This window comes from Apis laboriosa, unplaced genomic scaffold (assembly GCF_014066325.1).
Source record: "Apis laboriosa isolate Shangri-la unplaced genomic scaffold, ASM1406632v1 scaffold42_cov153, whole genome shotgun sequence".
Classification (NCBI taxonomy): domain Eukaryota; kingdom Metazoa; phylum Arthropoda; class Insecta; order Hymenoptera; family Apidae; genus Apis; species Apis laboriosa.
The window spans coordinates 2,417,453-2,444,825 of NW_025223257.1; the positions used below are offsets into that span (position 1 = coordinate 2,417,453).

The 27,373-nt window shown below is 44.0% G+C and overlaps 1 protein-coding gene across 4 annotated transcripts in view; it reads left to right on the top strand.

Annotated features, from left to right (window-relative positions):
- Positions 1-7,406: 7,406 nt before the first annotated feature.
- Positions 7,407-27,373, top strand: part of LOC122716197 (homeotic protein distal-less) — a 76,529-nt gene continuing 56,562 nt past the window's right edge. Inside the window, exons 1-2 of one of the 4 annotated variants that reach the window (XM_043939063.1) lie at positions 7,407-9,205; positions 16,468-16,709. In XM_043939063.1, the coding sequence (XP_043794998.1) occupies positions 8,713-9,205; positions 16,468-16,709 (735 nt within the window). In that variant the 5' untranslated portion in view covers positions 7,407-8,712. The remainder of the gene's footprint in view (positions 9,206-16,467; positions 16,710-27,373) is intronic. The other 3 variants (XM_043939065.1, XM_043939064.1, XM_043939066.1) reach the window with 3 other exon arrangements.

Consider the following 27,373-nt stretch of genomic DNA (forward strand, 5'->3'; position numbering starts at 1 on the left):
CAGATGCATGGCAACGAGTTGACATCGAGCGCTGCGGGCTAGCGTGGCTAGAGTTCCGCGCTGCTCTCTCTGTTAGCACGCACATGCGAGAACACCCCGTGTGCGGTTCTCCTGGAAAAGGGAACGAGTACGGAGAGAAAGAGAGAGAGAAAGAGAGAGAGAGAGAAGCTAGAAGGCTCGGTCGTGCGCGAGCGCGTGCACGCACGGCTTCAGGCACGCACACGACCTGATTGTTGCCGTTCTTTCGTGTTCGTCGCCGTTGCGCGTCCGTACACACGACGATGCGTGTGTATTCGTGTACCACCACGATACATGTAATGAAGGACAGAGATACACGAGGCGGACCTTCCTCGACGACGACGAAGGGAGCCGAACCGACGGTTCGGAGCGTCGTCACGCGAGAACGCGGCCAGCTGACGTTCTCTCTCGATACTCTCTCTCTCCTTTCCTCTCTCGAGCGCCCTTTTTTCCGCCCTCCATTGTCTTCCAGCTTTTGTACGCGGCCACGAAGCCACCCTTCTCTCACGGGCTCGAGGAAACGGTGATATGGAGATTCTGGTTTGCAATTATCATAGGAGAGAGCAACCCAACTTTATCAAGATTATTCTTTCTTCGTTCGGTTTCTGGAGAGTCGAATATAATTGTATGAAAATTTTCGAGGTTCTTAGACTTAGGTACTTAAGAATCTTCTTTACGTTTTGTTAATTGTATCCGATCAGGGATTGAAAGGGAGTTAATGAAAGTAGAATGAAAGTAATGGAACGTGTATACGTTTGTAAGATTTTGGTTTATGACTCCAATGTCTTCATCTTGTCGCCGTATAGGAACGTAATTTTTCCAAGCTAATTTTGAATCGTCACTTCCTCAACGGAAGAGCCATTAGATCGAGAAAGGTGGTCTCCACTGTCACTCATCCAACTCGGCCAAGATCGCCCCTGTAATTATACTGACCCGTTTCCTACTCTCTGTCTCCTACCCTTCCATTCCCTCCGTCTTCCTTTCCCCTCTCCATCTTCCCTCCGATACCGCCGCGTTATTTTTCTTTTCTTTTTTCCTTTCCTTTCTCCAGATACGTGGAAAAGGGAGAGGAAACGTTGTGGTCTTGCGGCTGTTTTAGATGAATGGAACGGTAGAAACAAAAGGATGCCGCGTTTCATCGTAGAAAGTGACGATCGGCCAGGTTGGGGGTGAAGGAACGCCATCGTTAAAGGGTGTGGCTCTCTCTTCTGGACATCTCTTCAATGAAAGGTTACAGGTACCGGCGGATGTCCCTCCTTTTTCCTCGATCTTTGCCTCCGTCGATTTCAACGTGGGAAATGGCCGGTTAATCTCGAATCGGATCGATTTTCTAGAACGATCATTAAAAACCTGCGATCGCGAGGGGAACGAGAAACATTCAATTTAAAGAAGTTCGATCGTCGTTAATTTCCCCGTATGCGCCGAGGTTAATTATCAGATTGTGCGCGTGTATTATATTATAATTCAAAGATATTCATCAGATAAATTATAAATTACAAATTCCTACCAAAAATTCGAGATAATTTTCCACGATTTTGATCTATAAATAAATCCTGAATGTTCGTAAATATTCATCAATTGACACGATTCTCGAGAAACTCGACGAATCTTCTCCCTCATTGATATTCTCGCCATGAGCGCGCCATTCATTCCTCCAAGACGTTTTCATCCCTTACAGAAACCATCTTTACGTTATTTCCTCCACTTTCCTTTCTGTTTCTAGAACAAAACAGCCTCTTTGTTCTTCCTTCTGTTGTTTGTCTTTTCATTCTATTCTCTCATTCCTTCATCAATTTCGCGAATCTCGTTAAATATCATCATGTGACAATGCAACTCGTTCGATATATTTTTGATGCGATTTGTTTTTCTCGATATCGCAAAACTGCATCCACCACGAATCGAAAATTAAACGAAACTGAAATTCTAATGAGCCGGATGTTTCAGCGATCTGGTGCACCTGATCTATAATTTCATACCCGCATACGTTTGTACGCCTGCATAAACTAGGTTCGTGAAAAAGAAGAAGAAAATAAAAAAGAATATTTATACGCGTGTCCGCACGTATAAATGTATACCTAGTTTCGATGCATTTTAGAATTGAAAATAAACTCGTTTCAACGAGGCGGCGTTTTTTATTACAGCTGAGCTGATTTCGTCGATTTTTCTTGAAAAGTTTTACAAACGCGTAGGATGTTTGAAGTTACTTCCAAGTATAGGCGGGGGTGGGACATGGCTAAATATAGGAAACGATTTTGGACGGGGTAATGCCGTGTAGAACACGGTCAAACACAATGTTTGCGGGCAACGCCCACCCATACTCGTCCAGGGTTTTACTGCCCTGGCAGTAAAGAACGAAAATTATGATCGGTGCTTGTCACTGCTCCGGGCGTCGAGCAGCTCTTCGAGATCTGCCATCGGCTGGCCTCTATCCCTCCCGAGTTTTGCTCGTACCCTCGTGATCGCGATTGTGCGAATAATGAAAACGAATCGAAGGATGTGGAATTTTCGAACTTTACAAACGAAAACGCATCTCTTTGAAATTCTCTTTGAAATTCAATAATTTTTTTAAATTCTTTTACTTTATTTCTTCGATTAAATTTTAGAACCAGTAATTTTTAACGTAAAGATTTTCTCTTTTCTCTTTTTGAAATGAGTTTTTAAATTTTCTCTTAATTCATTGATTCATTGATCATTATTTCATTGTTCTATATTTCTAATTTTATCGATTTATCTGTATTAGAATTATTTAAAGAAAAATTGTTCGATCCGATATTGTCCACGATGATGAAAATTATTTTTCCACGGGAAAAGAAGGGGCAGAATCGTTGGATCGTAGTCAGGAATGGAAATGAGAAGGAATGGAAAAGAGGTGATCGCGGAAACTGCGAAAGTAGAGGCGAGAGAAAGTTCTCGTTTTGCGAGATGCGAGTCGCAATTACACCGGGGCGATAAAAGTGTTACTTCGCGCTGTAATTTAGAAATATTTTTACGTCGTTTTGATTTGCCCGGGAAACGAGAACGTGGATAGTATAAAACCGCCACTTCGCCGTGTAATTTTCGTTCGCGGGTTTCCACGCCGCCACTGTTTATATTCTACTTTCCACTAGGAGAATGGTTGCTTCTGTTTTCCCCTCTCGATGCATAGAATTTCGAAATTGGTCCATAAAAAAATGGAAGGTGTGTTAAGAAACCATAGAAAGGAGCATCGTTCGCTAAACCATCGATTTCTTCCCCTTTCATCCCTCGTATCGGTCCTTTAGAAATATAGAAACATGCGGAAATTCGTCGATGTATCTTTTTCACCATTTAGACGGATACATAAAAGCTTGAAAATTCTTCGTGTGAAAGTCTACTCGGTCTTCATAATTTTTCGCTTAAATTTTTCAGTACACCATCACATACTTCTAAAATGTGCTTAAGGTTTAATTATACCAACGATTTTTTCATTTCATCCCTCGAAAATTTTCATTAAATTTGAATGGAAGTTCAGTAAATTTTATTCAAATTCTTCTGTAGATTGCAGACGTTTGTGCAAAATTAAATTTTTTATGAATACGATTAAAAATCTGGATCTTAATTCATTTTTTCAGATTCTTTTATATTGAAGTTTTATCTATGCCTCACTATTCCATCAATCATTTATTCCATTTCACAGACAAGGGACGAATTATACGAATCAAAAAATAAAATTTATTCAATTATTTAGTCTCCAATTACTGGAGTCTCCATTGTCATAACCAAATTGTTTTCTTTTTTACGTTTCATTCGAATAAAAAAATTTCCATTAAATTCTTCACATTTTTCCCAAATACAGTTCAACATTCATTCGATTCGCCGAACAGAGATCCCGATATTCCGAGATCAGACATTCGAAAGAGAAGCAACAAGGCGTGCTGATTAAGCCTGCTCAATTATCCGCCGATTCTTCCTGTCGCGGGATCTTTTTTAAAGTAGAAAGTTTCGCTCGGGCACGGGAGAAGAGGAGCTATCGGCTTTAGGAAAGTTGTACGGTGGCTCGTCACAGGGAGGCGTACAGTGTAACGGTGAGCAACGTCGACGCGGGTCCTCTCGTCGCCTAATTGAATGGCATTTTATTTAGCACAGTTCCCCGCACTCTGGATAGCCGCCATTTACCTCAATTACGTAATTCACCGTACACAACCGACCGCGGCAGCTACCCACCATAGGCATTGCATGGTGATTCCCATACCGATGCCGATGGGTCGGTGGTGTTGGTCGTGGCGGCGGTGGTGGTGGTGGTGGTGGTGGTGGTGGTCAACTGATGACACGTGTTTGCGCTACCGCCGCCGTGCAATTAGCCCCCCAATGTAATTTCGCGCTGGTAAGAGCGTGCCACGCTCTTTTGGCCTAGTACCGTACCTGAGGGCGCATCGTGTACCCTCGTATTATCAAGAGGGAAGTGATTTTCTTCGCGAGACGTAGAAAAATTCGATTTTAAGCACCACACCGGCGGCAGTTCGATGGTTATTTTTGCATCCGGTTATAATCATCGATGGAAGGAAACGGATCCTTTAAAACACGAATACTGGTTATCCTCGAGCCTTTGACCTACTGGTTAAAAATCCTCCGACGAGTCTCGGTACCTGATTTTTCGAATTCTCCTTTCTCATTATTTGGGTGAATAGAATAACTTGAATGTTAATCCGAGAGAAAGAAAATCAATGTTCAATGTTCTATGAAAATTGTTGAATATATATTTTTAAAAGATATCTGTTGAAATTAATCTGAAAAATATTGATTTCAATCACGTTATTATCGTTTTACATTTAAAAATAAAAGTTTGCAGAAAAAATGGTAAATACCAAAGAATAGATTTGAATTAACTAGCCTCTTGGATACGGAATCTGAATCGTCCTTTATGCGAAAATTAGCTCTTTCCATTGCGGTCGGTTATTGTGTAATTAATCTCACGGTGCATCGGAAATAAATATTCGCGTGTAATTGAAGCATCGAGTAGGTGTGCGCTTAGTCGGAACGTGATGCAATGTTAATGAACGGTATATTATCCGGCAACTAGTATCATTGTAGACGATACCCGCTGCCGAGCCTGGTAATTGTGGCCAGCATTACTGATTAGACGTAATTACCATTTGGCCAAAGAAATGTCCCCCGTGTTAACGCGGCTGTCTCCACTTCGATGCTTCCCCACTTCGATGATTCCCACTTTTCTTCTGTCGCGCCTAATTCTTCAATCATCTCGCCTTGGAAAATGATCATACATGTGCTTAAGTTTGTGCATAATTAAAATTATCCACCGATTACGCGGTTGGGTAAATTTACCGCAATAATCCATTCTTAGTTAAATCTGTGACGAACAATGGATCCGTTGGTAACTATGGAGGATGGATGGAAAAAATTGCCGTCGGGGGAAGGAAGAGAGAAAGAGAGAGAGAGAGAGAGAGAAAGAGAGAGAAAAAAATAACGTCAATTCTGGGAAGACGATTAGGAACGATCAGATAAGGGGCGGTGGGCTGCGAGGAACGTGTCGTTTCCCACCCGCTCCAAGACTTTCGACTTAATTAGACGTTTGCTGTCGTCCTGATTTTGTCAGCTTTAATCTTGCCCCGTAACCGGAGCCAATGACGCGCATCCCATTCGCAATCAGGCAACATTACGGACGACTAAATATTTGACGACTGTACGATGTTGACTCGTCGTTCGATAAAATGTGTTGCGACATTTCTGCGATAATATGAAATATGAGGTGGTGATTTATCGTGGTATAGTACAAATGGGGGGAAAGATTACGAAATATCGAGAATTTTTCTTTTGAATTTTATTTTGAAAAAATTTGCCTCGATGATGAGTATTAATTATACGGATTGGAAAAGAGACAAAGATTGCTCGTGGGCGAACAACCACGCTTTGGATTATCCAGGATTTTATCCTTTTCAGCGCCTTCACCTGTCTACCGTGTTGCATTCGTACAGATACGATCGGCAAAAAAAGGCCAGTCGCGTTACGAAATTTGCTCGCTGGCTGAAATTTTTTTCTTCCATCGTGCTACCGGCCTCTGCATAACCGGCGCGAAATTGTTCCGATAAAAAATTCTATTACCTATAATGCGACCGCCAGCCAGATTAGCATCTTTCGAGGAAAATTTAGGTCACATGGATCGACGCGTTGTTCCTTTTCGCGGTGTGCAATTTTCTACGATCATTGTAACCATCTTGTAGAATCGTTAAAAATATTTGACGAATGAGAAAAATAAGAAAAATAAAAAAAAATGGATATCGAGGAAAGAGAAAAAACTACGAGAAATGATTTTACATCTTCGATGAATAATTAATTCGCGAAGATATTGCGTGTACGACCTTAATGAAGAATTACTGTACCGACTACGTTCGGTAGAAGATTCCCCTCGAAAAATGGATCCAAGTAATTAACAAACGAGTTGCGTGTACGTGAGAACAGAAAAACGTGTCGTTCGAGCTGCTCCACCTCCAATACCGGTCCACTCCTTTCGCGGTGGATTAATGGGCGGAGCCAAGGACGTCTGTTGCCAAACTGTCACGTTGACGTTTGATTGTTCTTTATTTCATTACATCTTCTTAAATTCTTCTTTTTTAATACAAAAGTCAAATTCAGAAGAACACGATTTACCAATTGGAAGGAAAAAAAAAAAAAATTTCCAATTTCAATATTTGTTTTTTTCGTTTTGATTAATTTAAAAAAATCGAATCGCAATATTTACCATAAAATAAAAATAAGCGTCACAAAAAAGAACCGCGAATGAAAGAATATTCCAATTTCGAGGAACGTAACAAAAACTAAAACCACCGGATCTTTGGAGAAAGGAAATTCACTCGCGTCCCAGATGTTAGCGTCACCCTCAACCCTCGATTCCCGTCGAATTCGCGGTCGATAGGGGAACCGGGGGAGTCTCTTTGGCGGTCGAAAGTCCGCGTTCCATGCATACAAGCGTAGCTGGTCGAAGCGTGGTCTCCGGCTTTCTTTGCCAAGCTATACCCCCGACGGAGTCTGCCGGGAGTAGTGGCAGCGTAGTACGCGCACGACGAACGAAAAGGGTCCCCGGGCAGGTAGAGAAAACACCTCGACGAGCGAAGGGGCCCCGAGGGTGTCAGGAATCGAGGGGCGTGGCCGAGTTATGCCACCGCCTACACGGACACCATAATGGCCTCCGCGCGACCAATCAAACGGCTAAACGTCACGGTCGCGGAGTGGGGGAATGGTGGAGCGGCCAATCGGTGGGCGCGCTAACGGCCGGTGTGGGCGTGGCCTTGAGTGGCGCCACCGCGGCGACTTTCGGAAACCGTGCACCGGGCTCCGGGGAGAGGCTCGGGCTTCATTATGTATCATTATACCGGTCCGCGCCGCGCGGTGTGCACTGCAGTTACTGGGCCAGGCGCGCGTGTGTGCTTTTCTCTCTTCTTCGTCGCCGTCGTCGCCTTCTTCTTCTTCTTCTTACTTCTGTACCCTGGCCGGCGCATCGTCGTTACCGTTTTCTCACGTCGACAACCACGTCGGCCGAGCCACGATGCTCATCGGCGTCGAATAATCACAGCATACGCGCGTGTGGAAAAAGCACTTGCTGGCTGCCGCTGAACGAGAGCGAGCGTGCGCGCGCGCGCACGCCTCTGTGTCATCGGCGACGTACAATTAAATCACGCAGTTCGCGCGAGTGTACTGTCACGATAGGACCGCACAATATTCGGATCGGCAGATTACCGGTCCTCCGTCGGACGAGTTGGACCGCAAATTGCGATAACGCCGATCTTGGGATTTCCGATTTCGGCCAACGTGTCCCTCCAATTAAGCCGGGACCAGTGTGGTGCACGATCGAGGCGTGATTAACAGTGACGGTAATTGAAATCGCGATCGGGAGGATCGAGAGCGCGATACCCGCGCTCCGTCGCGCAGTGAAAAGAATCGCACATCAATGGCCGGTTTACGCGGTCGTGGAGAACGTTACCGCGAATCGATGACGAGCTGACGCGTGACGAGCTCGCGCAGTGACGCACGAAACTTCCTGTGCATGACTTTGGTGTACATCCTTTGTCGCCATACAAACAACAACAGTTGGATTCAGTTCCGTAAACTGCTACGCGGGTGAAGTGCTTTTTAGTGATTTAACTGTAATCCAACTCAAACTCTACCAAAAAATTTCTCAAATAAGTGTGTATACGTGTGAACACGTGAAAGAAACAATATATATATATATATACATATATATATATATGTATATGTAATCAAACCCAGTGACAATTACAGTGACAGTTACAGCGACTGATCTGATCGGTTCTTCGAGTCAACGAACAACCATCTGTCTCTCTCATCGCCACCAGTGAAATCAGCCAAACCATCCACGTGAAAAAGAAAGAAATAAATCGCCAAAAAAATCGGAGATGTCGCCTCTTCTCCTCACCTACGATCCAACAACGTATCCGTGATCCGGGCAACAAGTAGTGAGGAGTCGCGAATCGTGAAACAGAGGCCCCCAAGATTCGGGCCCCGTACGGTGTTCGCGCGACGGCGGCGGCGACGACGTCGTCGGCGAGTTTGTCCGCGAGAACCGTAGGCTGTGGCGGCGGCATCGACGTCGCGACTAAGGTGGAGCGTCCGGGCAGCACGACGACGCTCAACTTCACGGACCTGGGGAGCCCATTCGGGGCGGGCGACCCCTGTCCGTCCAGTACCCCGACCCCGAACAGCATGTCGGGTGGCGGTGGACCGTCAGGCGGAGGCGGTGGCGGCGGTGGCGGTGGCGCGGGTGCAGGAGGCGGTGGTTCCGACATGGAACAGCATCTCCATCACACGGGGCTGGGCTCGGTGACACCTGGACCACCTGGCGGGAACGGCGGCGACAGCACGACCTCGAGCACGCCTGTCTCGCAGAGCGGCAAATCGGCGTTCATCGAGCTGCAACACAATAATCTGTACCCTGCCAGCCTGCGTGGCGGTTACCCAGGTGGACACAACGTGCCCGGCGCCCATCAGTTCTCCCATCAAGTCGGGGCGCTAAGTCACCAAACGTCGGGACCAGGCAGCGGGAACCAGCAACACGCGGATGCAGGATTCCCCAGTCCTAGGTCGCTGGCCGGATATCCGTTCGCGCCCATGCACCAACACAACACCTACGGATATCACCTGGGATCGTACGCGCCCCAGTGCCCCTCGCCGCCCAAGGACGGTGAGTACCCTAACTGTATGTATTCGCAGCCATTTTTATATTTCTATTATTAGAATAGTTAACCTAGTTGTTGGTCTCCTCCGTCCCTCGAAATCCGTGGTCAATCGTTGTCGTGATCGGGTCGTGAGGATGTTGTTGAATTTCGACGTCTTGTCTTAAGCGTGATATTTTGGTGATTTCTTGGGACGAGAGGGTGTTGGAAGGTTCACGGTGATGATTGCTGTGTCGATTTGTAATTAATCAACGTGGATGAGATTCGAATTCACCGTGAACTTTTCAAAGTTTTCGATCGGACGATTTGAAATCAATTTTGAATTCGAGATGCGGTAAATATCCGCAATGGACTTCAACTGTCAAAGAGATATATTGTAAAGAAGCATCGTGCCAGCCTCGTGGTTATGCGATTATAATATTTCCTAATTCCTCGAATAATGTCGGTTGCCCGATCCCGCCGGTAGATTTCTACTTTAGAAAGATGCATTTAATCTTGCGTGTTTTCTTAAGTGAAAATTCATATTCGCCATTCCATAACTCCAGTCATAACTCATCGATAATTGCATGGAGACGATACTCCTTTGCTTCTAACATCACTTAGTGGTTTCATTATCTAATCTTCTTCGTACGATAGATCGGATCAATGGAAATACGTCACGTGTGTCGATCCGTGGACGTAAATCTGGAAATCGTGAATCTCTTGCCTCGAACGTTGATTTCTCATGTGGAAGGAGTCTCTGTTCACGATTCAAAAAAGGAACGAAAACGGAAGAGAGAATCTAGAGTGGCAGGTAGTGGTCGGTCGACGGCCTGGACAGGCACAATAACGTTCGAGAAGCGGAATAAGATATACGACTAGGAAAGAGAATCCTCTTGGGACCCGAAAAAGTCCCGCAAAGCGGCTAACGAACGAAACAAAAAGCTCCCCTCGGCAGAATGAGAATAGTCGCGGTCTCCCAGTGTCCTCGAAAAACACTGTTAGATATTCAAACAGCCGAATACGCAACTGTTCCACTGTTTCTTTCCACATCTTCCTCACCTTCTTCTTCCTCTTTTTCTTCTTTTTCTTCTGCTTCGTCAATTTCTTTCAACTTCAAGTATATATAGTATATTTATACTAATTTATCGAATTGGAATATTAGGATATTTGTTCTCAATTCGATTTTCATGCTAGTAAATCGATTATGAATGTTTATGGAAAATTTAATCATTTTGTTTTTGAAGAAAATTTTTATTGGAAAGTATAGATATTTCGAAAATTTTTCGAAATATATTCAAGATTTTAAAATCGACGAAATTGAATACGAAGATATTATACTAATTGTAATAAATGGAATATTACAAAGATGAAGAAGCGCGCGATAAGTAAAAGTTTAAAGAAAATTGTTTTCTATAATGTGCACACGGTGTCGCAAATATTTATTATTTTTTTGTAATATTTAAATATGTTTGTAAATATGTTAATTCGCATAAACATCGACAATCTATTATTAAAGTAATTTTAATATTCATTTCTATTTCCTTCTTCATTAAATATACGCACGATAATAAATGGCCAACTAAATTTCACCAATGTCATAAATACAATTATTCGTTCACACATTCTTATCTCTGAATTTCTCGGTATTCATCGTGAAAGAAAAGTCGGTATCGATTCTTCACTAACTAACCTTGTCGCCACGACGAATGGAAAAAGAAGAAAACGACCAGTCGTCGTTAGTATTATCCGTTCGAATACATTCCACCATCGGTGTAGTATCGTCTTTCCAATGAAGCTGTCATCCACGAATCGACGGCTACGAACAACAATACCCCCGGCGTCGATGTAAACGTGCAATATTCAGTTCTTTAGACGCGACGGTATTCGCGACACGGAAGACAAATCCTAAATTAATTGAAGAGGAATTTACACGAGTTTCACTTCTTCTTCCTTTTTCTTTTTTTCTTTTTTTCTTTTTTTTTCTCATTCCGTGGAAACTCTCGCTATAAATGCACGCTTCTACCCGTCCCTACGAGGGGAGACAATCGACAACCCTCTGAGAACCCTTTCCACCCCCGTAAATTAATAATGACCGATGTTCTTCTTCCACCTGTCTTTTACCCCCGTGAACGCGCACGTTCCAACGTTTCTGCATTATGGAAACCACGGGAGGCTTTCACCTATTGGTACCACCCCTTCGGATAGTTCGTAAGCACAGGCGTATCGGTTATAGATAATCTTAAATCGGTGAGTTTATCGAAATTGCTATGAGAATAAAAAAAAAAAAAAAAAAAAAAAAAAAAAAGAACCGATGAATCTCCGATGAGGAAGCGCATCGAAAGGGGTTCGTCCCTCGAGATACAGTGGCGAATTACGCGATATCGTTCGCTTCTTCTCTAATGGAAGAATCCTGTAAACGATCGCGAGGGTTGAATTCTCGGCAATTTTTCTGATCCTGATATTTTTACATCGATCGCGATTAAATTGGAAATGCTTGACCATCGAATGGGCCGAAAGAAAGAAACGCGTGTCATTTTCCAAGGGTTAGGATCATAATGGGCTACCGTTCTACCATGTGGGTTCTTCAGTGGCCACGACCGTTCCGTGGAATCGTTCAGATTATAGGTCATTTTCTCTCATTAGGATGACAATTTTTTCGTGCCCGGTTTTCATAAACCATTAGAACGAGCTCCGATGGGATAGAATTATGACGAGTACGTAAAAAACCGGATCGGCTGGCTAGAAAATTTCGCTCGAGGGAGTTGGATCTCCGGCCGACGAATTGCCACGACCGCGTCGTGTCGTAATGTCCCGTCGATTTTCATTAAAGTGTTGTGACATTGTTGTGACGATAACGTGGAAATTGATTTATCGAACGATCTCGCCACGTGTCGCTCCGTTCATTTATCGATCGTTCGCCGATCCTCGTAGATCATTCAGTCGCAATTACTTTTTCCATTTTTTTCTCCTGTTTTTTTTTCCTTGTTTCACTTCTTACAACACGCGTCTTCCGCGTTGTAACGCGAGATTCGTCGTTTGTTGTACCGCGATAATTGGTTAATTCGAACGTATCGTGTGCCGATCGTTAGGGATTAATCGTTTACGAGGAGGCTCGTTTACGCGTGTGACAAATTGCGACGAAAGAATTTACTCGTCGTTCCTCTCGTAATCCTCGTTTGTCCCACTGATGAAGGCGATTGAATTAATTAAATAATAAATATCGTTTTAGAATCGCGATCGAGTTAATTACCAAGGTGCACGCCATTGTTTGCACATCCTCCTCGAGCTTCTCTAACCACCTGTGCTTCTGTGCCTCTACAGCTAGCTTTTTTGTCAAAATACTCGCCACGTTTTATTATTCCACAATAATAATATTTCAGAAAAGAGAAGAATTCGTAGAATGTTTAACTGAGAATTTTCTTCGAAGCTTTTAATTGAAAATAATTACTTTAAAATTCCCACAATTCTTTATCTTCTCCAAATATATTTTCATATTCCCATCCAAGTATTTTTAGCAATTTCAACAAATTGGTATTTATATATATATATACAAAAAAGAAATCATACGTCGTTGACAAGGAGATTAATTACGAAACAAGATGAAAGAAAAAAATATAACTAGCACATTTCGAAATCATCGCGCGTAAAATTTCTTCCATCAATTTTTCAATACCTCTAAATGAAGTCATCGGGGACTTGACCGACGACGACACGTCAGAGCCGAGAGAATACGAAAGGAGAGGCGAGATCGTGTACACAATTGTCCAAGATCCTCTGCACGATTTCACACTCGACGATGCGCAAACATTGCCTCCCTCGGATAGAATATATCGGCGAGCAATCTCATCGTCGCGACAAATGAACCAGCCATTAACATCGTTCCTCTTCGTGCTTGCCCTTCTCCCTCTCTTGTCATCGCCCCCTTCCTCCTCCTCCTCCTCCTCCCCAACCAGTCAAAGTTGCAACGAAGAAGCGAACGCGCCCGTGGAACCAGAATCCAATTAGCGTGGCTACCTTTACCGAACTCTACATTAGTCACTGGACCTGGCAGCGACCAACCACCAGGCCAAATTAATCCGGAATGGTTCAAAGACAATGCGCGCCCCTCGAACTCGCCCCCCCGAACCCGGGCCCAGGGTGATGGATTAGGTATTAAACGGTTGTTTTCACAAGGATTAGCGTTTCACCGACCTGTGGAGCACGCCTGCGGATCGCCCACAGACTCGGCCTGCACTCGAGCCAGGGGTGGATGACGGCGTCGAAGATGACGATGGGCCTCGATCCTCGTCTCGATGCTCATCTCGTCCGAAGGATTTTGCGCGGAAGTCGTGTTTTCTCTGGCGCAGATACATCCGTAGATATCGTGCGGCTGCCACTCAACCGGATCCTAGTTCCTCCCCCCTCCCCTCTCCCTTCCTCCAGCTGACAATGAGAAAAGTAGGGTTCGAATGGTCGTCACGCAAAGTGCACCGGTCGCGGCTAGCTGCAGCGCGATCCACGATAAACTATTCGTCCAACTCTAGTGTTTAGTGCAACTCGAACAGCTTCCAGAAGGTGTTATTTTTTGATCCGAAATTTATTCGATTTTCGTGGAAACCGTTGACTTGTACGGAAACTTTGTACCGGCGTCAGAGATATTTATGCATACTTATTCATATACATACGAATGAGAATGCTTTTGTTTTTTTTTTATAAACGATTTTCAAACTGCTGTTCACACAGTTATTCGAGAATTGCTCGTTTCAAAAGCTATGCAGATATAAACGCATTAACAATATATTGCAATAATCTTCTCTATTTTTATTCCTTTTTTTTTCTTCTTTTTTTTACCAGTATTAAATTTCCTAATTTTCTTCAGCAAGCAAAAGTGAGTTTCGTTTCGCAAATTTAATTCTATTTTTCTATATATCGACAACAATGTATATTCTTTCTAAAATAATGGAACTGACCAACGACTACAGAATTATCTAGAAGAAAATTTGATCTGCATCCGAACTTCTCGTATCTAAGGATAGAAATTCCACTTCTAAATGGTTTATCTGCTTTTCTTCTCGGTGACGGATACGCATTGATGTTTTACGTTCCACGATCGGGAGTATGTACATATATATATAGATCGGCAAATTGCCTCTTCGAGGACGATTATCCCGTTGAATAACCGGCGGATCGATCGATCGCGTACACGCGAAAATCGGGAAGGGAACGAGATTGCGAAGGAAGTTGGGAACGCACGACCGTTCGCAAATGAGCGAATTATGGCAAAGTAGCAGTTTCACCGCGACGCGAGCGGTTTTCAGCGGCCGTTTTGCATACGGCCGAGCGTTAATGATCTCGCAACGCGGCCGCTCTACACCCGAGAAAAATGTGTCGTAAAACCGTAAACTCCTTTCGTCCACCGATTTTTCTTACTTGGCCGCACTTGCGTTGCATCAGAGGCTGTGATTAACAGGCGGTCGATCGGCTAATCAATGGCCAACGAGCGGCGATAAATTCGTTGTGTTCGTGATAAGAAATGCGATTCGATACTGCGTGACGTTCTCGTACAGTTACAGCGTACCATGTGTTCCATTTGTGGAAATTTATGGATGGATTCGTGTTTTCAGAATTTATGGAATATCAATGTGGGCGAATATTTTATTTTAATCGAATGAATGATATTTTAAAAAAATAAATTTCTTAATGATTCTTTTCAATGAAATTATTTCGATAAGAAGATTTTTCGTGATCGAATAAATGTGACAAATTCATAAAAACATATAGATTATAATCAATATTATATTAGTCAATTAGCATGTTAAAAAGCATATATTTAATCTGAACACAAAAAAACAATTATAATATGAAATTGGCTGACGGTATATAAATTTTTAAACAGGAAATGTTATAATTACCACATTATTTCTTTATTATTCTCAAAACACAAGTATATAAATATTGCTTCTCCGCCCAATTAAACCACCAACAGAGGTATAGTACTTTTCAATAATTCTCGCAAGTAAACATCGATCATTACATGAAAATATATATATAGGCATTACAAACAGATAAGAAAGCAGCCATTATTCGTTTTAAGTATGCGATATATATTCGGTGACATCATGACTCCCCTCACCCGCCAACCATAAAACCGATAGAAACACCGAATAAACATTATCGCGTTCACCTGACTGAATATGGCGTAGGTTAATGTATTCGACGATATCGGTCACGACAGCGCAAAAACAGCGTCTCGTTGAACGAAGGACACCGCCTTCTCGAAGAATCTTTCGCCTATGGAAACCTCGTGTATATCAACACGATTACTCATTCGTCACAATGGCGGCGAGCAGTGCGGTGTATTCGCGAGGATAAGCAGCGTGCAAACGGGATCGCTCGTTAATAAAATGTATCTGCTATTTTACGCGTAATCAGAATTACGGCCGTGTCGTTTCGCGATCGATCTTGTAACTCGTTGATCCACGGGTTACCCCTTACACGCCCTCGCTTCCCTTTCTGCAATAAATCATAAGAATTTTACGTCGTCGTGCATACTCGCGTGTGGTGTGTGTGTGAGTGTGTATGTGTACAGTGTACGCGGCATCGTATACACGGAAAATTCGATATCGTTAATTCCAAATTGCTATTATAATTTCAGATTTCGTCGTTTTCTTTTCTTCCCTATTCCATTTCTATCTTTTCTGAAACGCGGAAAGCATTGGAAGTTAAATTAGAGGCCACGTACTTTCGATACGTACTTGGCGAATTTTTATCACTGTTGACACTTTTTTGGATCACCATCGGTGGAAAATGACAAGGCTCGCCTGTTTGGATTTCTAAATGACTGTGTTACGTTCAAGGATTCACACCGTACGCCATATTACGCTACATTGTAATTAGGGTATAAACATAATGGCGCGATCATACGTACGATAGCGTTGGCCGGGCTGGCACGATGCGTTTATTTAGTCGGTGCGTAATTATTCGATGATTAATTTATAACAATTTTTTTTTAATTAATTACACTATGGTTAGCACTCCGATATTGTTCGCCGCGATAACGATCACACGTGGCAAATTACACGAGATTAATCATGATTTATCGCGGCTACCTACGCCCGAACCTTTGTCGCGATCTTCGACAATCCTTCCATCCTCTTTCCTCTCTATCCAGAATCAACTCTACCGTATGTTTTATCTTCTTCCCCTCGCGTTTCTTTCCCAAATCCGTTCTCGAAACGTCGAATCGAAATAGTTCCAACTTTCTGTTCAATTTCTCTTTAGTTCGTACACAATCGGTGACGAGGATTCTGAAAGTTGATATTAGGGTGGTGCATGTTCGCAGACCTCTCGCCATTGGGTGACAAGGGTGGCAGTCTGGTCGACGAGCTTGGAGGTGGTGGCGGCGGTTCCTTGAGGAACGGTAAAGGGAAGAAGATGAGGAAACCACGGACGATTTACAGCAGCCTTCAGTTGCAACAGCTCAACAGGCGGTTCCAGAGAACGCAATACCTCGCGTTACCGGAAAGAGCGGAGCTTGCGGCGAGTCTTGGATTAACGCAAACGCAGGTCAGTTTCTTCTTCGAGTACGTCCCTTCTCTTTCGTTTTTTTTTCCCCTCCTCCCCTCCCCTTTTTTTTCTCTCCACGATCAATCCTCCTTCCCTCTCACGGAAGTACCGATCTAAGGTGTTCTCACGTGCACGATCGTCGACGAAGATGATGCACGCCCGCACTCGTCACGCGAAACAACACGCGGATATGTTGTTCCGTGACTCTTTACGCCTGGAATCCACTGTGTTTTCACGTTATCTCGGCAATTAAGTCCAGGTTTCCATGAAAATTTCATTCGGTTCAGCTCCGGGTACGCCGGGAAAATCCCTCTACGGAAACAAGTAATATCTTCCGATGTTACGTTCAGAAGAAGATATAATTGAGTTCGGGTGAGATATATACGACTATTTCAACGATGATGTTTAATTTAACCCATGTATTATTCCTACCTATATTATCACATAGCACAATCGTCGTATTTTATTTTTACACCCCGATGCCGCATTTCGAATTGCCGCAATGAATTTTATTGCACCGAGGTACCGTTAGCGCAATGTAGTATTCATAAAACACTTTAAACTTAAGGAATCACCTAAGAATATTAAAGTTTTCCAAATTAGAAACTAAGTCTTCCAATCTTCCAAGCCTCAAAAATATAAATATAAAAATAAAAGTATAAAAATATTTTTTAAACAACGAAACAATCGAACCCTCTTTTTATTCACTCAATCTTAGAAGATTCTAGATTCTAATCTTCCAAGATTTTGTATCCAAAATTGAGATTTGATTCGTCGAAACATCAATACCACGATCCTTCCATATTTCCATTAAAAAAGCCGCGTGTGCTAAATTTCTACGCGATATTCGCGAGAGATAGTCATGTTTCCACCCCTCGAAATCACTCAGGAGATCCTGTTGCGCGCACAGTCCAGCGTAACAGGACCCAGGATGGACGGCATCTGTCAACATTATCGGCACAAATGACTTTACTAAATCACCGATCCGCCACGCCCTGGACATCGGGGATAGGGTTGCCAGAGTGGTAGCGTGTCGAGAGGGGGAGAAACGGAGCGCCGCGAAACGTTAACGAGGCCATCGTAAATTATCATTGTGTCCGAACGATCGCGAAGTTTTTCCACCTTTCCACGGTGGACATCGCGGCGGGCTTTCCCCTAATTATCAGGCTCGGTTTCCAATTAACGATTTATTAAGGGAGGGAGCCGTGGTCAAAAGGATAATTGGAGCCGGTCTCCTCGAGGCCATGAATTTCTCGCGGATAGTCCCACAGTTTCCAATTAACGATTTATTAGATCGCGCCTCCGAGCTAATTGTAACGAGGCTCAACTACCTCGCAAAATCTTTGCCTCTTATATATATAGCGGCGTTCACTCGATTTACGATCTACTCGTACAATCGAAGTTCGTGATTTTACGCGATTCCTCGAGTTTCTGTCAATTTTCGATCAAGTCAATCGTCGTTTCAGATTTTAAATTTTAATCTCTCTTCCCAATTAAAAAGAAGGGAAGAGAAATGAAATGGCGATTAATATTTTTATTCATGTTTATTTAGAGTGTGGATTATAGAGATTTTTATATCTCGTAAATATTGAATATAACGAGTGTAATTTTACCGACAATGGAAATTGATCCTCAAATTGATTTACTTGTGCCCCGATCTCCCTTCGCTCAATAGACGTCAAAAGGCCATAGGTTTTCACATAGGTAGACACGTTGTGATACGTAACTGCGTAATCACGGGATAACTGGCTGTCGTAGGTTGGTGATGTCGTCGCAGGGGGTCCCGGACCGGATAATTTCATTAGTCTGAGCTCCGCGGGAGTTGTTCCCCTTCCCACTTGGGCGCAGAGAATCGAGCCCGGCGCAGGCTGATGAGTAATCGCGGCACCGTGTCACGTTTGTTTGCAAAATAACACGGAACAAGAACCGTTTCCACCGTTGATTTTCAATAGAGGTATCCCTGGAATTGGAATTTTATTTCTAGATCCAATTTGTTACTTTCAACGGAGCTTCGTAGAAAGTTATCGCGTTACCCGTATACACTCGTTCATTCCGTTGCGTAAAATCTAACGCGCAAAGGAACGATACCGAGCTTCTCTCGTGAGAATTTTACGAAGGAATTTTACGAAGAATATCCGATCGATACCAAAGATTTTACGCACGATCGAATCTCTTTAAAGATTCCCTCTTTCGAGATGGAATTATTAACTTTTGTGTACGGAATTCAAAATCGCATTTGTTTCTCGCACAAAACTTTTTCCAAGGTTTTCGCAAATTCGAAAAGGGAAAAAAATTCACGAAAATTTCTCTATATTCGTGGAACAGGAGATAAATTCGCAATTTCTTTTCTCCCTTTCACTTTAAAACCACTTTCCCCCCCAGGCTTCGCTTTTCTCTCCCCATATAAGGGTAGTTTGCATCGCAGACCATCCAAGCGTAGACGAATCACATACGTTTACGCACATACGTGGAAGAGCCGTGTGCCGGCATCGCGGTAGCCGATCCCCGGGAATCTCGTTGCCGGTGCATCTCTTCAGGGTGCACCGTGTATAATCTGTAATCGGCCAATCAAGGCGTTCGAGCAAGCGCCTCTGTCTGTACCGTTGGCCCTGCTACCGTCGCATCGGGTTTCTTGTCATCGCCAGGCGCAACATGGCGCCTACACAGCCTTCGGATACTCTTCCATCTTCCCTTCGTTCCTGGTCTCCTCCCCCTCGCTTCGAAACCGCTTCGTCTCTCCGTTCGTCTCTTTCCCGTTTGTGTCGCGTCCCTCTTATCTCTCTTAGCCTTTCCCCTCCCCTCCCCTCCTTCCTTCCTTCCTTCCCTCGTTTCCCCTTCGCTTTACTCGCACCGAGTTCGACTTTGCCACGACGGAAAACGAAGAAGGATTGCGAGAAGAAGAGAAAGGAGAAGAAGAAGAAGAAGAAGAAGAAGAGAAGGAGGAGGAGGAGGAGGAGGAGAAGGAAGGAAAGAAGGAACGAAGGCGAGGTTCGAAGAGAGAAGGCCACGCATCTCTTTTTCTTCGGGGCTTCAATTTGAGGACGTGGTAGCGCGCGTTCGTGCCGCCGTGCTGGCACAGGGTATGAAGAGGGAGCGAGAGGGTAACAAGGACGGATAGTACTCGTACACGCCAAGTACATATCGCCACGAGGAGGAGCTTGTACGTGCAAAGGGGATAGACACGTAGACGCGGCTACATAGGTACCAACACGGCCGTCTGCGTTCCTGCCACGTACCTTGGGCGTGGTGGTGTTGGTCTTTTTCTTCGTCTTCGACCGAGCAACGTGCTCGATCTCTCCTCATTGGCCCTGGGAATGCCAACGCGTCGAAACGAGATTCGAAAGTCGCGCAGGGGAAGAACGGGACGCGGAGTGAATTCGAAATCTCGATGTTCGATGGAACGAGCATTCTACCCTCCCTGAAATCCGCCAAATAATTCTCGGCCAAACGTGCACTCACGATTCGTGAACACCTGCGCGCACGGATATTCGTAATGTTTCTCTGCCCGGCTATCGAGAGATATATTCTCGCCCCTGTCGATCATTCTTTACGCTTCCTGTTATTTATTATTGAAACGGACACATAGGGGTGGGAGACACCGTAGGCGGTATCGATGTCGCGACGGTGAACGATCGAATCGGACTAGCAACCCTCTGCCATCGATCAGCCACGGAAATAAGATAATGCTGTCACTCAAACGCCGATATACAAAACCTTGGATCGATCGGTTAATGTAACGCTTTTCTGCCTGCGTTCTGCCTGCGTGCAACTTGGGGAATTCGAGCGAGATTCTTCCATTCCCTCGCAGGAACTTTCTAGAAACGCTATGCAATGTTGCATTTGTTTTTTTTTTGTGCAACAATGTGAAAAGAAGAATGTGGCGAATGTACGAACGAATCGGAATTGAACAATGCATCGTGCGATCAATGATTGTTGCGTTACCCGGATAACTTCCATATCTCGGTCGTGATCAATAAGTAGCGACATCGCGTATCTTGGGCGCGTATCTCGCGAACCACGCAACACGCATTCGCGAAAAATCCGAGTGTTGTCGAAATCGATGCAGATTAAGGCGCGAATAACTAATTGCGTTTAGCGTTTGTGTTTCAGAAAGTGGATCTTGCCAGAAGTGGGAGGGATGAAGAAATGATGATCGAGCACACGATCTTTTATCGGAATTTGTTATAGAAAAGATGACTCGGGAACTTTTGATTTGATCGATCGAATGCTATGTCTTGGAAAGAAGAGTTTAGAAGTTCAGAGAGCGAGGGAAATCGATTATCTCTGAATCGAAATTTTTACTAACGCGACCGATAATTATTTTTTTTTTTTTAGAGTTAGGACCGTAGAGGACCGACACTTGTCAATCAGGAAAAGAGAAAAAGTGTAACGAGGGAACGCATTCTACGATATTTTCCCTCATTTCATGCTACCGGAATGCTACGTAACACCGGATCACTTGCGAAATGTGGTCGTGGCAGACGTTGATCCGCGAATAACCACTCGCGCGGTGTCTTTCCTCCCCGTATCTCCACCTTTCCCTCGTTTTCCGCTCGTTTATCTGCGTCCATTTATCTGCCTATCATTGACGTTGGCCAGCGTAGCCACATGCCTCCACTCTTCGGCATGATCTTTCGCCGTATACATAGATCGCCGCTGTAGATAACGAACTCAATTTCCACGAAAATATATAAATGATAAGTAGATTTAATTAATAATCCCAAATGGAACGCAATAAAGAGAATTACGAGAATTCATGTAAGTCGATCGACGATCGGGGCGAACTTTGTCCCTGAATTTTTTATCCTATTTAAACAAGTCGGCATAATAAAATATTTATGCCTGTGTTTCTCTGTTCCAATCTTTATTATCAGATTCAAAGGTGGAACCCGACTATGGCGGAGCGTGCCACGACCTAGCTGTACGAGTTTTGTAGGTTAGATGTATTAGATAATGGGGGGGTCCGGTCTCCAGTCGCGGAACAATGGCTCGAATATAATTGATGATTCTGCTGGACGGACTCGCGTATGAATCATTAGGTAGAACACCGCTTGTTCTACTCGGTGTTTGGCGACGGCCGGCGTGAAAGTGGTGCTCGCCAAAGAACGCGAATGTCAACCGCATTGTGTTGAACGGTATTAGGCGGTCCGTATGGTAATAGTAATTAATATTTGCACTCGTTTGTATCGGTGAAAAAAATTGCTGTGCTTTTTAATAATTTTTCTCCCATCTCGAATCTCTAAATATCTAATCCTTTCCATTCAAACTAGATTAAAAATCAAGTTTCTTTTTTTTAAATTAGAAATTAACTTTCGAATGTTCAATTTTCCTTAATGACGCTTAATTTAATGTCATCCCAAAGTACAGTATAATTTCACAATTTTTCAATATCTTCTCAAATTCTAATTCTAACTAATTAAAACAAAAATACAGGAAAAACGTGCACAAATATATCTACGAATATTTATCCGACTCGAAGAAACCATCTTCCAACTCACCTAAAAACTTTAAACCTTAAGTGCACTCGATACAAAACAGCCTTTCTTCCAACTCGAAGGAGACCAATTAACCGGGCTAGTCGCTTTTCTCTTCTTCGATCTTTCCTCCACCCTTCTCCTCCACCACGTCTTACTCCATTCTATTTTCCATCCGAGTAACCACCCAGCATCGATGGAGCTTATCGCGCTATTATCTCGTCGACGCGTTAGCCGGTTCGTGCGTGTCGAGATGAGAAATGTGTCCAGCGAATAAAACTTGCAAAAACGAACGAATCGAACGAATCCCCGCTTCGTCTCGTCGTTTCGCGAAACGAGTCATCGTCATCCCCCGTTCCATCAGCTTCCGCGTTATCGACGTTCCCGCAATAAAACTAATAAAGGACCGATCGTGTGTCTCGCTATCGGCTCTGTATCTGTCGACCACAGGGTTACAAATGGGAAAGTTTCGCGGCGTGGCACGCGATCCGCGGCATGGCACGACTTATTATTCCACGGATCGTTCGTGCGCGCCACCCACGCGCCCACCCTTGTGTATTTTCGTACACCGAGCCGGGTGATCCACGTGAATCGTGCACGACATTGTTTAATTCAATTTTATTCCGATCTTGTTATCCGGCTACCTCGTTAACACGATGCGTTACGTGTTACTCGTTTCTCTCGGTTGTTGGTTTTATTTGTTGCTGCTTTTATTTATGATTTCAGGGGAATGATGATGAAATTTGAATGAATGAATGAATGAAAATGCGTGATAAAATTTGCGTAGCGTTTGAATTGATTGAATTTTGTTTGCTTTCCAATTATGGTGAAAAGAGAATAAAGGCAAAGTTAGAGATTCAGGGATATAAGAGATATAAGCGATAATGGCACGAAAAGAAATGTGTTTTTATAATAATCGCGTACTCTTTGGTAGGAGTTGTCGATAAAAGGAAATAGGAAACGTGAATGGTACCTTCGAACGAGAGATTACAACGAATCGTAATGGACACTTTGTTGGTATCGTTTGAATCGCTTGATACGCGTGTGAATCCTTTTATTCGTGTCCAACCTGTTTTATTGCACGATGTTCGGGGACAACATCGTCAAAGGCAACGACATAGCTTCGGACTTTCCCTCGGAATCGACGAAAGTTGTCGTACACGATGGTACGCGCCACAGGATTGATGTTTCCGTTGTCTAATGGATTGCGTTGTCGCTATAATCATATGTCTTCGCTGTATATACTTTCCTTCACCCAGATATACCGACAATTTTTAGTCGATCAACGTATTCCACATAAATATCGCTTCAATGCACCGGTTCTCCTTTGCATATACATTTCATATCTCATATCTACACACATTTTATCAACCTTGATACCGTATTATCTCTTTCAATATTAAGAAATCTGCACTTGAAATTATATTTTATCGATGGAATTTTCTCAAGTTTCTCTTATTTTACGTTCGATTGATTTTCTTCTTCTTCTTCTTCTTCTTTTTTTTTTTTTTTTTTCTAAAAAGAAAAATAACGTTATCAACAAAGTGTCGTTCCAAGTCGTTCTTCAATATTTGACGCTCTTAATCGCGCGTTATTTTTTGTCCCCCGGCTGGAAAACGCATTTAACCGTTCCACGACCGATAAAAAAGCGAATCTAGTAATACTAGTTTTTCTGCCAGGCTACGAAACCCGCGCACTATTTCGCTTGCTATTTCACGCGTGTCATACACGCCTGACGTAACTGTGTCGCGTTACCGCTTTATCCGTCGATGAAAAATACGTATAGGTAATTAAATAATGTTCAATGGGGCGAAGAATAATATTGAAAAAGAAAAATCCAATGTACCGATTCGCGCACGGTTACACGTCCACCCTAGGGAAATTCTCTCGTATCCTTGAGATAATTCACTACTTTTTCCCTTCTTTAACCGACCGACTCTTTCGTTCAATCTCTCCCTTTCCATTTTTTAAAATTCTAACAAATTGTTGCAAACCGCAACAATTCGTCTCGTTTTTCCACAGCGGAGAAATACAAACACTACGAACTATGAATTGCGGTGAATTTTTGCTAACCAGTTTCATCGGAAACAATTTCGTGCGGTTTTTAAAGTTTCGCGACGATCATAATTTTGTTCGAGATGGAAAAATAAATATATTCGAAGGGAGCTCTCGATAATTACGATTAAATTTTCCCGATTAAGAGAATTAAATTTTGCTCCATTTCGATCGTAAATTTTATCTAAGGTAGAAAAAAGAAAAGAAGTAGAAAAATATGGAGAGCGTAAAAAGATGAACAAGGGAGATCGCACTTTTCCGATCGGGAGAAAAGAAAAGGAACGTAAAAGAGCGACGGAAACTCGTCTTTCCTTTATCGATGGCTGCCGCGATGTATCCCTTCCTTGGAACTCGCATACCTTCCTTCTCTCTTCTTCAGCACTGTGGCTGCCTCTTGAAGAAGCGGAGAAGGCCGATAATTATTTTCACGCAGCGGCGTGTTCATGTACGTGGATCGAAAGAGTTGGCGTGCCTCGTGGGACCTCCCACAGTGCCTCAAATACCAATAATTACTGGCAGACGAGTTCGATGTTTGCAGAAACGGCGGGCCGCCGCGATTCTTCCAGTACGCCACGCGAAATGCAGCGCCACCGTGTCGATTGCCGTGAGACAGGGGCGCCATTTGTTTGCCTCGATACATTGGGTGTGATTACACACCCCGATTTCTTTCAATTTTCTTTTCGTATTATTTCGGTTAAACGTTAATAACCAATTATTCGGATATTTACGTTCAACCGATAATTCGAGGGGATTGAAATAATTTTCTTTTTATCGGGATTGTCGCTCCTTGAATCCGTTTAAATTTTAATAAGATTGGAAATTAATGGAGTAGAAATTGTTCGTGAGATTCGATATTATACACCGTATTTACGTCGAATTTCAATTCTTTCTCTTCTTTCTTTATCGTTTAGAAAACTTGCAACTGCTCGAACAGAACATTAACGCGAGCACAATGGTACCCGGCGCGGCGGGTAGATAAAGCGTACGTTTAACCTACTTCTTTTATCACATTGACACTACCCCACCGGTTACGTAACCGGCATTTCACCGTACCAATTGAAGGTTAATGAGAGTAATCACGAATAAGGTTCAATTCACGGATGATGAATAAACACGCCTTCTGCTTAATTAAACAACAATTACAGATTCACCTTCCATTATTCTCGTCTCGTATCCGATTTTTACGTTCACCTTCATCCAATATTCGAGCGGCGAGAATTTTCACCTCCCCCTCCTTCTCTTGCGATTGGAAAAAGTCGGACAAAGGAACACGGAGGGGAGAAGAGGACTTTTCTGAGAAATTATTAAGAGGCGAAAACTAAAAATACCTGGGCGAGGAGCGCGGGAGAACGCGGGTCCCTCGGGTGGAGAACCACGGCGGAGTCGAGAAGAATTCGCGCAAAACAGGCTCGAGGGGTTTCGACCGTCAGAAGAGCGCCCTCTTCCTTCCTCCCTCGTGCGAGGAATCCCTGCACCGAGAAGGGAACGAATCCCTCCTCCCTTACCCCGCCTTCTTCGAAGATCTTTCAGGAAGATCACCGGCGGCGCATTGCGTTTCGTTTGTGGCGCGCGCGCGCGCGCGCCCGCGCACACGCCTGCACCTGACCAACTTTATGGTAAAAGGGCACCAGCCTACGATATCAACCCAGATCCAGACCCTGTGCTATATCTCGTAGCGGGCATAGTCGAGAAACAGGAGAAAAGAGTAGGTGGCGATGTTAAGGTATAATGTTTGATGATGGTGTGGAACGTGGAAGAAAGGAGGATGAAGAGAGAGAGAGAGAGAAAGGGAGTATCTTTCGCGATGGTGTAGGAATGGGTCAGCCATGGCTGAGCCAGCTTGGGGTACACACACATTATTTCAATGTTGGCAGTAATGCCTGTTATTAAGCGATGATAATGATTGGTATTATCGCGGGTTGGGAGCAGCACTGGTAGCAGCGGATATAAATCATCCTTACTTCCTTCTTGCTGGCAGTGGCCGGGCTCCGCGAGAGCTCACCTCCATGCCAAGAAGCTGTAAATAACCTGGCGAGTTGCAGCGGCGTTGCTTGCCGCCAGGAGGTAAAGGAAAAGACTTCCTCTAGCCCAGCTTTTCTGTGTTGGTGAATCGGTCTTAGATAGGTCGTAGTTAGACCTCCGCGTTCTCTTCCTACCCTCCCATGGACTTTCCCCGGACCTCGGCCCAGACCAGAAACCCGGCCCGTAGACTTCCGTTCTCGCCTCTTTTCCCGACATTACGCATCTCGTTAACGCGAAGCGTTAATCACACGCAATCCACATTAACTTCTCATCGTTTCTCGACCTTCGAACCATCGAGCCGAAGTCGATATTCGAGCCTTCGGACATTTTCTGTTCTCGTCCAAAGGGGATGATTCACGATTCCCACGAGTAATACGCTTCCCATCGTGGTATAGCACGGTTCCATATTGCTTTCCCTCGGTTCTTCGATCTTTTTCTTCTTCCTCCTCCGTTTTTCTTCTTCGTCTTGGTCTCACGAATTCACCCTCTCTTTCTCTCTCTCTCAACTCGTCTATAAATCATCGTTCGGCGCCGACGATCGAATTCACGATACCCACATCTCTCTCTCTCTCTCTCTCTCTCTCTCTCTCTCTTGATTCCTAGAACGACGCGCAACAACAACGTCCGGGAGAGGAGTTTCAAAGTTTCATCAAGCCACGTCTGTTGGCGATGGTCCTCCTTCACTTTCTCGGCTCGACCTACGCGTGTGCGTGTTCCTTAGCCACGGCTTCTCCTCTCTCCCGGTGTGTCTAGGTTAGTTTGGTTCGTGCATCGCGAGCTTGGAACAGTCTCTCGTGCACGTAGCTAACGGTAAGGCCAAAGGGGTGGGCAGGGGGGCACGTCCAGGCACGCCCACGCGTATCTCGATCTAATAAATCCAACATTTCGCCGGTAAATCCGAGCCCTTTCTCGTGGCAGTCGCGCACGATCCTCTGGAAAGAAAGAGGATCTAAGAATTCGGGGAACGGGGAACATCCAGGGATCGACGAGCCCTTGTTCTTCGTGTTCCGAAATGGAACAAGTTTCTCTTTATCGCTTAAACTCCACTATTTTTCGTTCTCCGTTATCTTCTCGATTGATAACTTTTATGCGTAATTGAATTCTTTTTCTCTC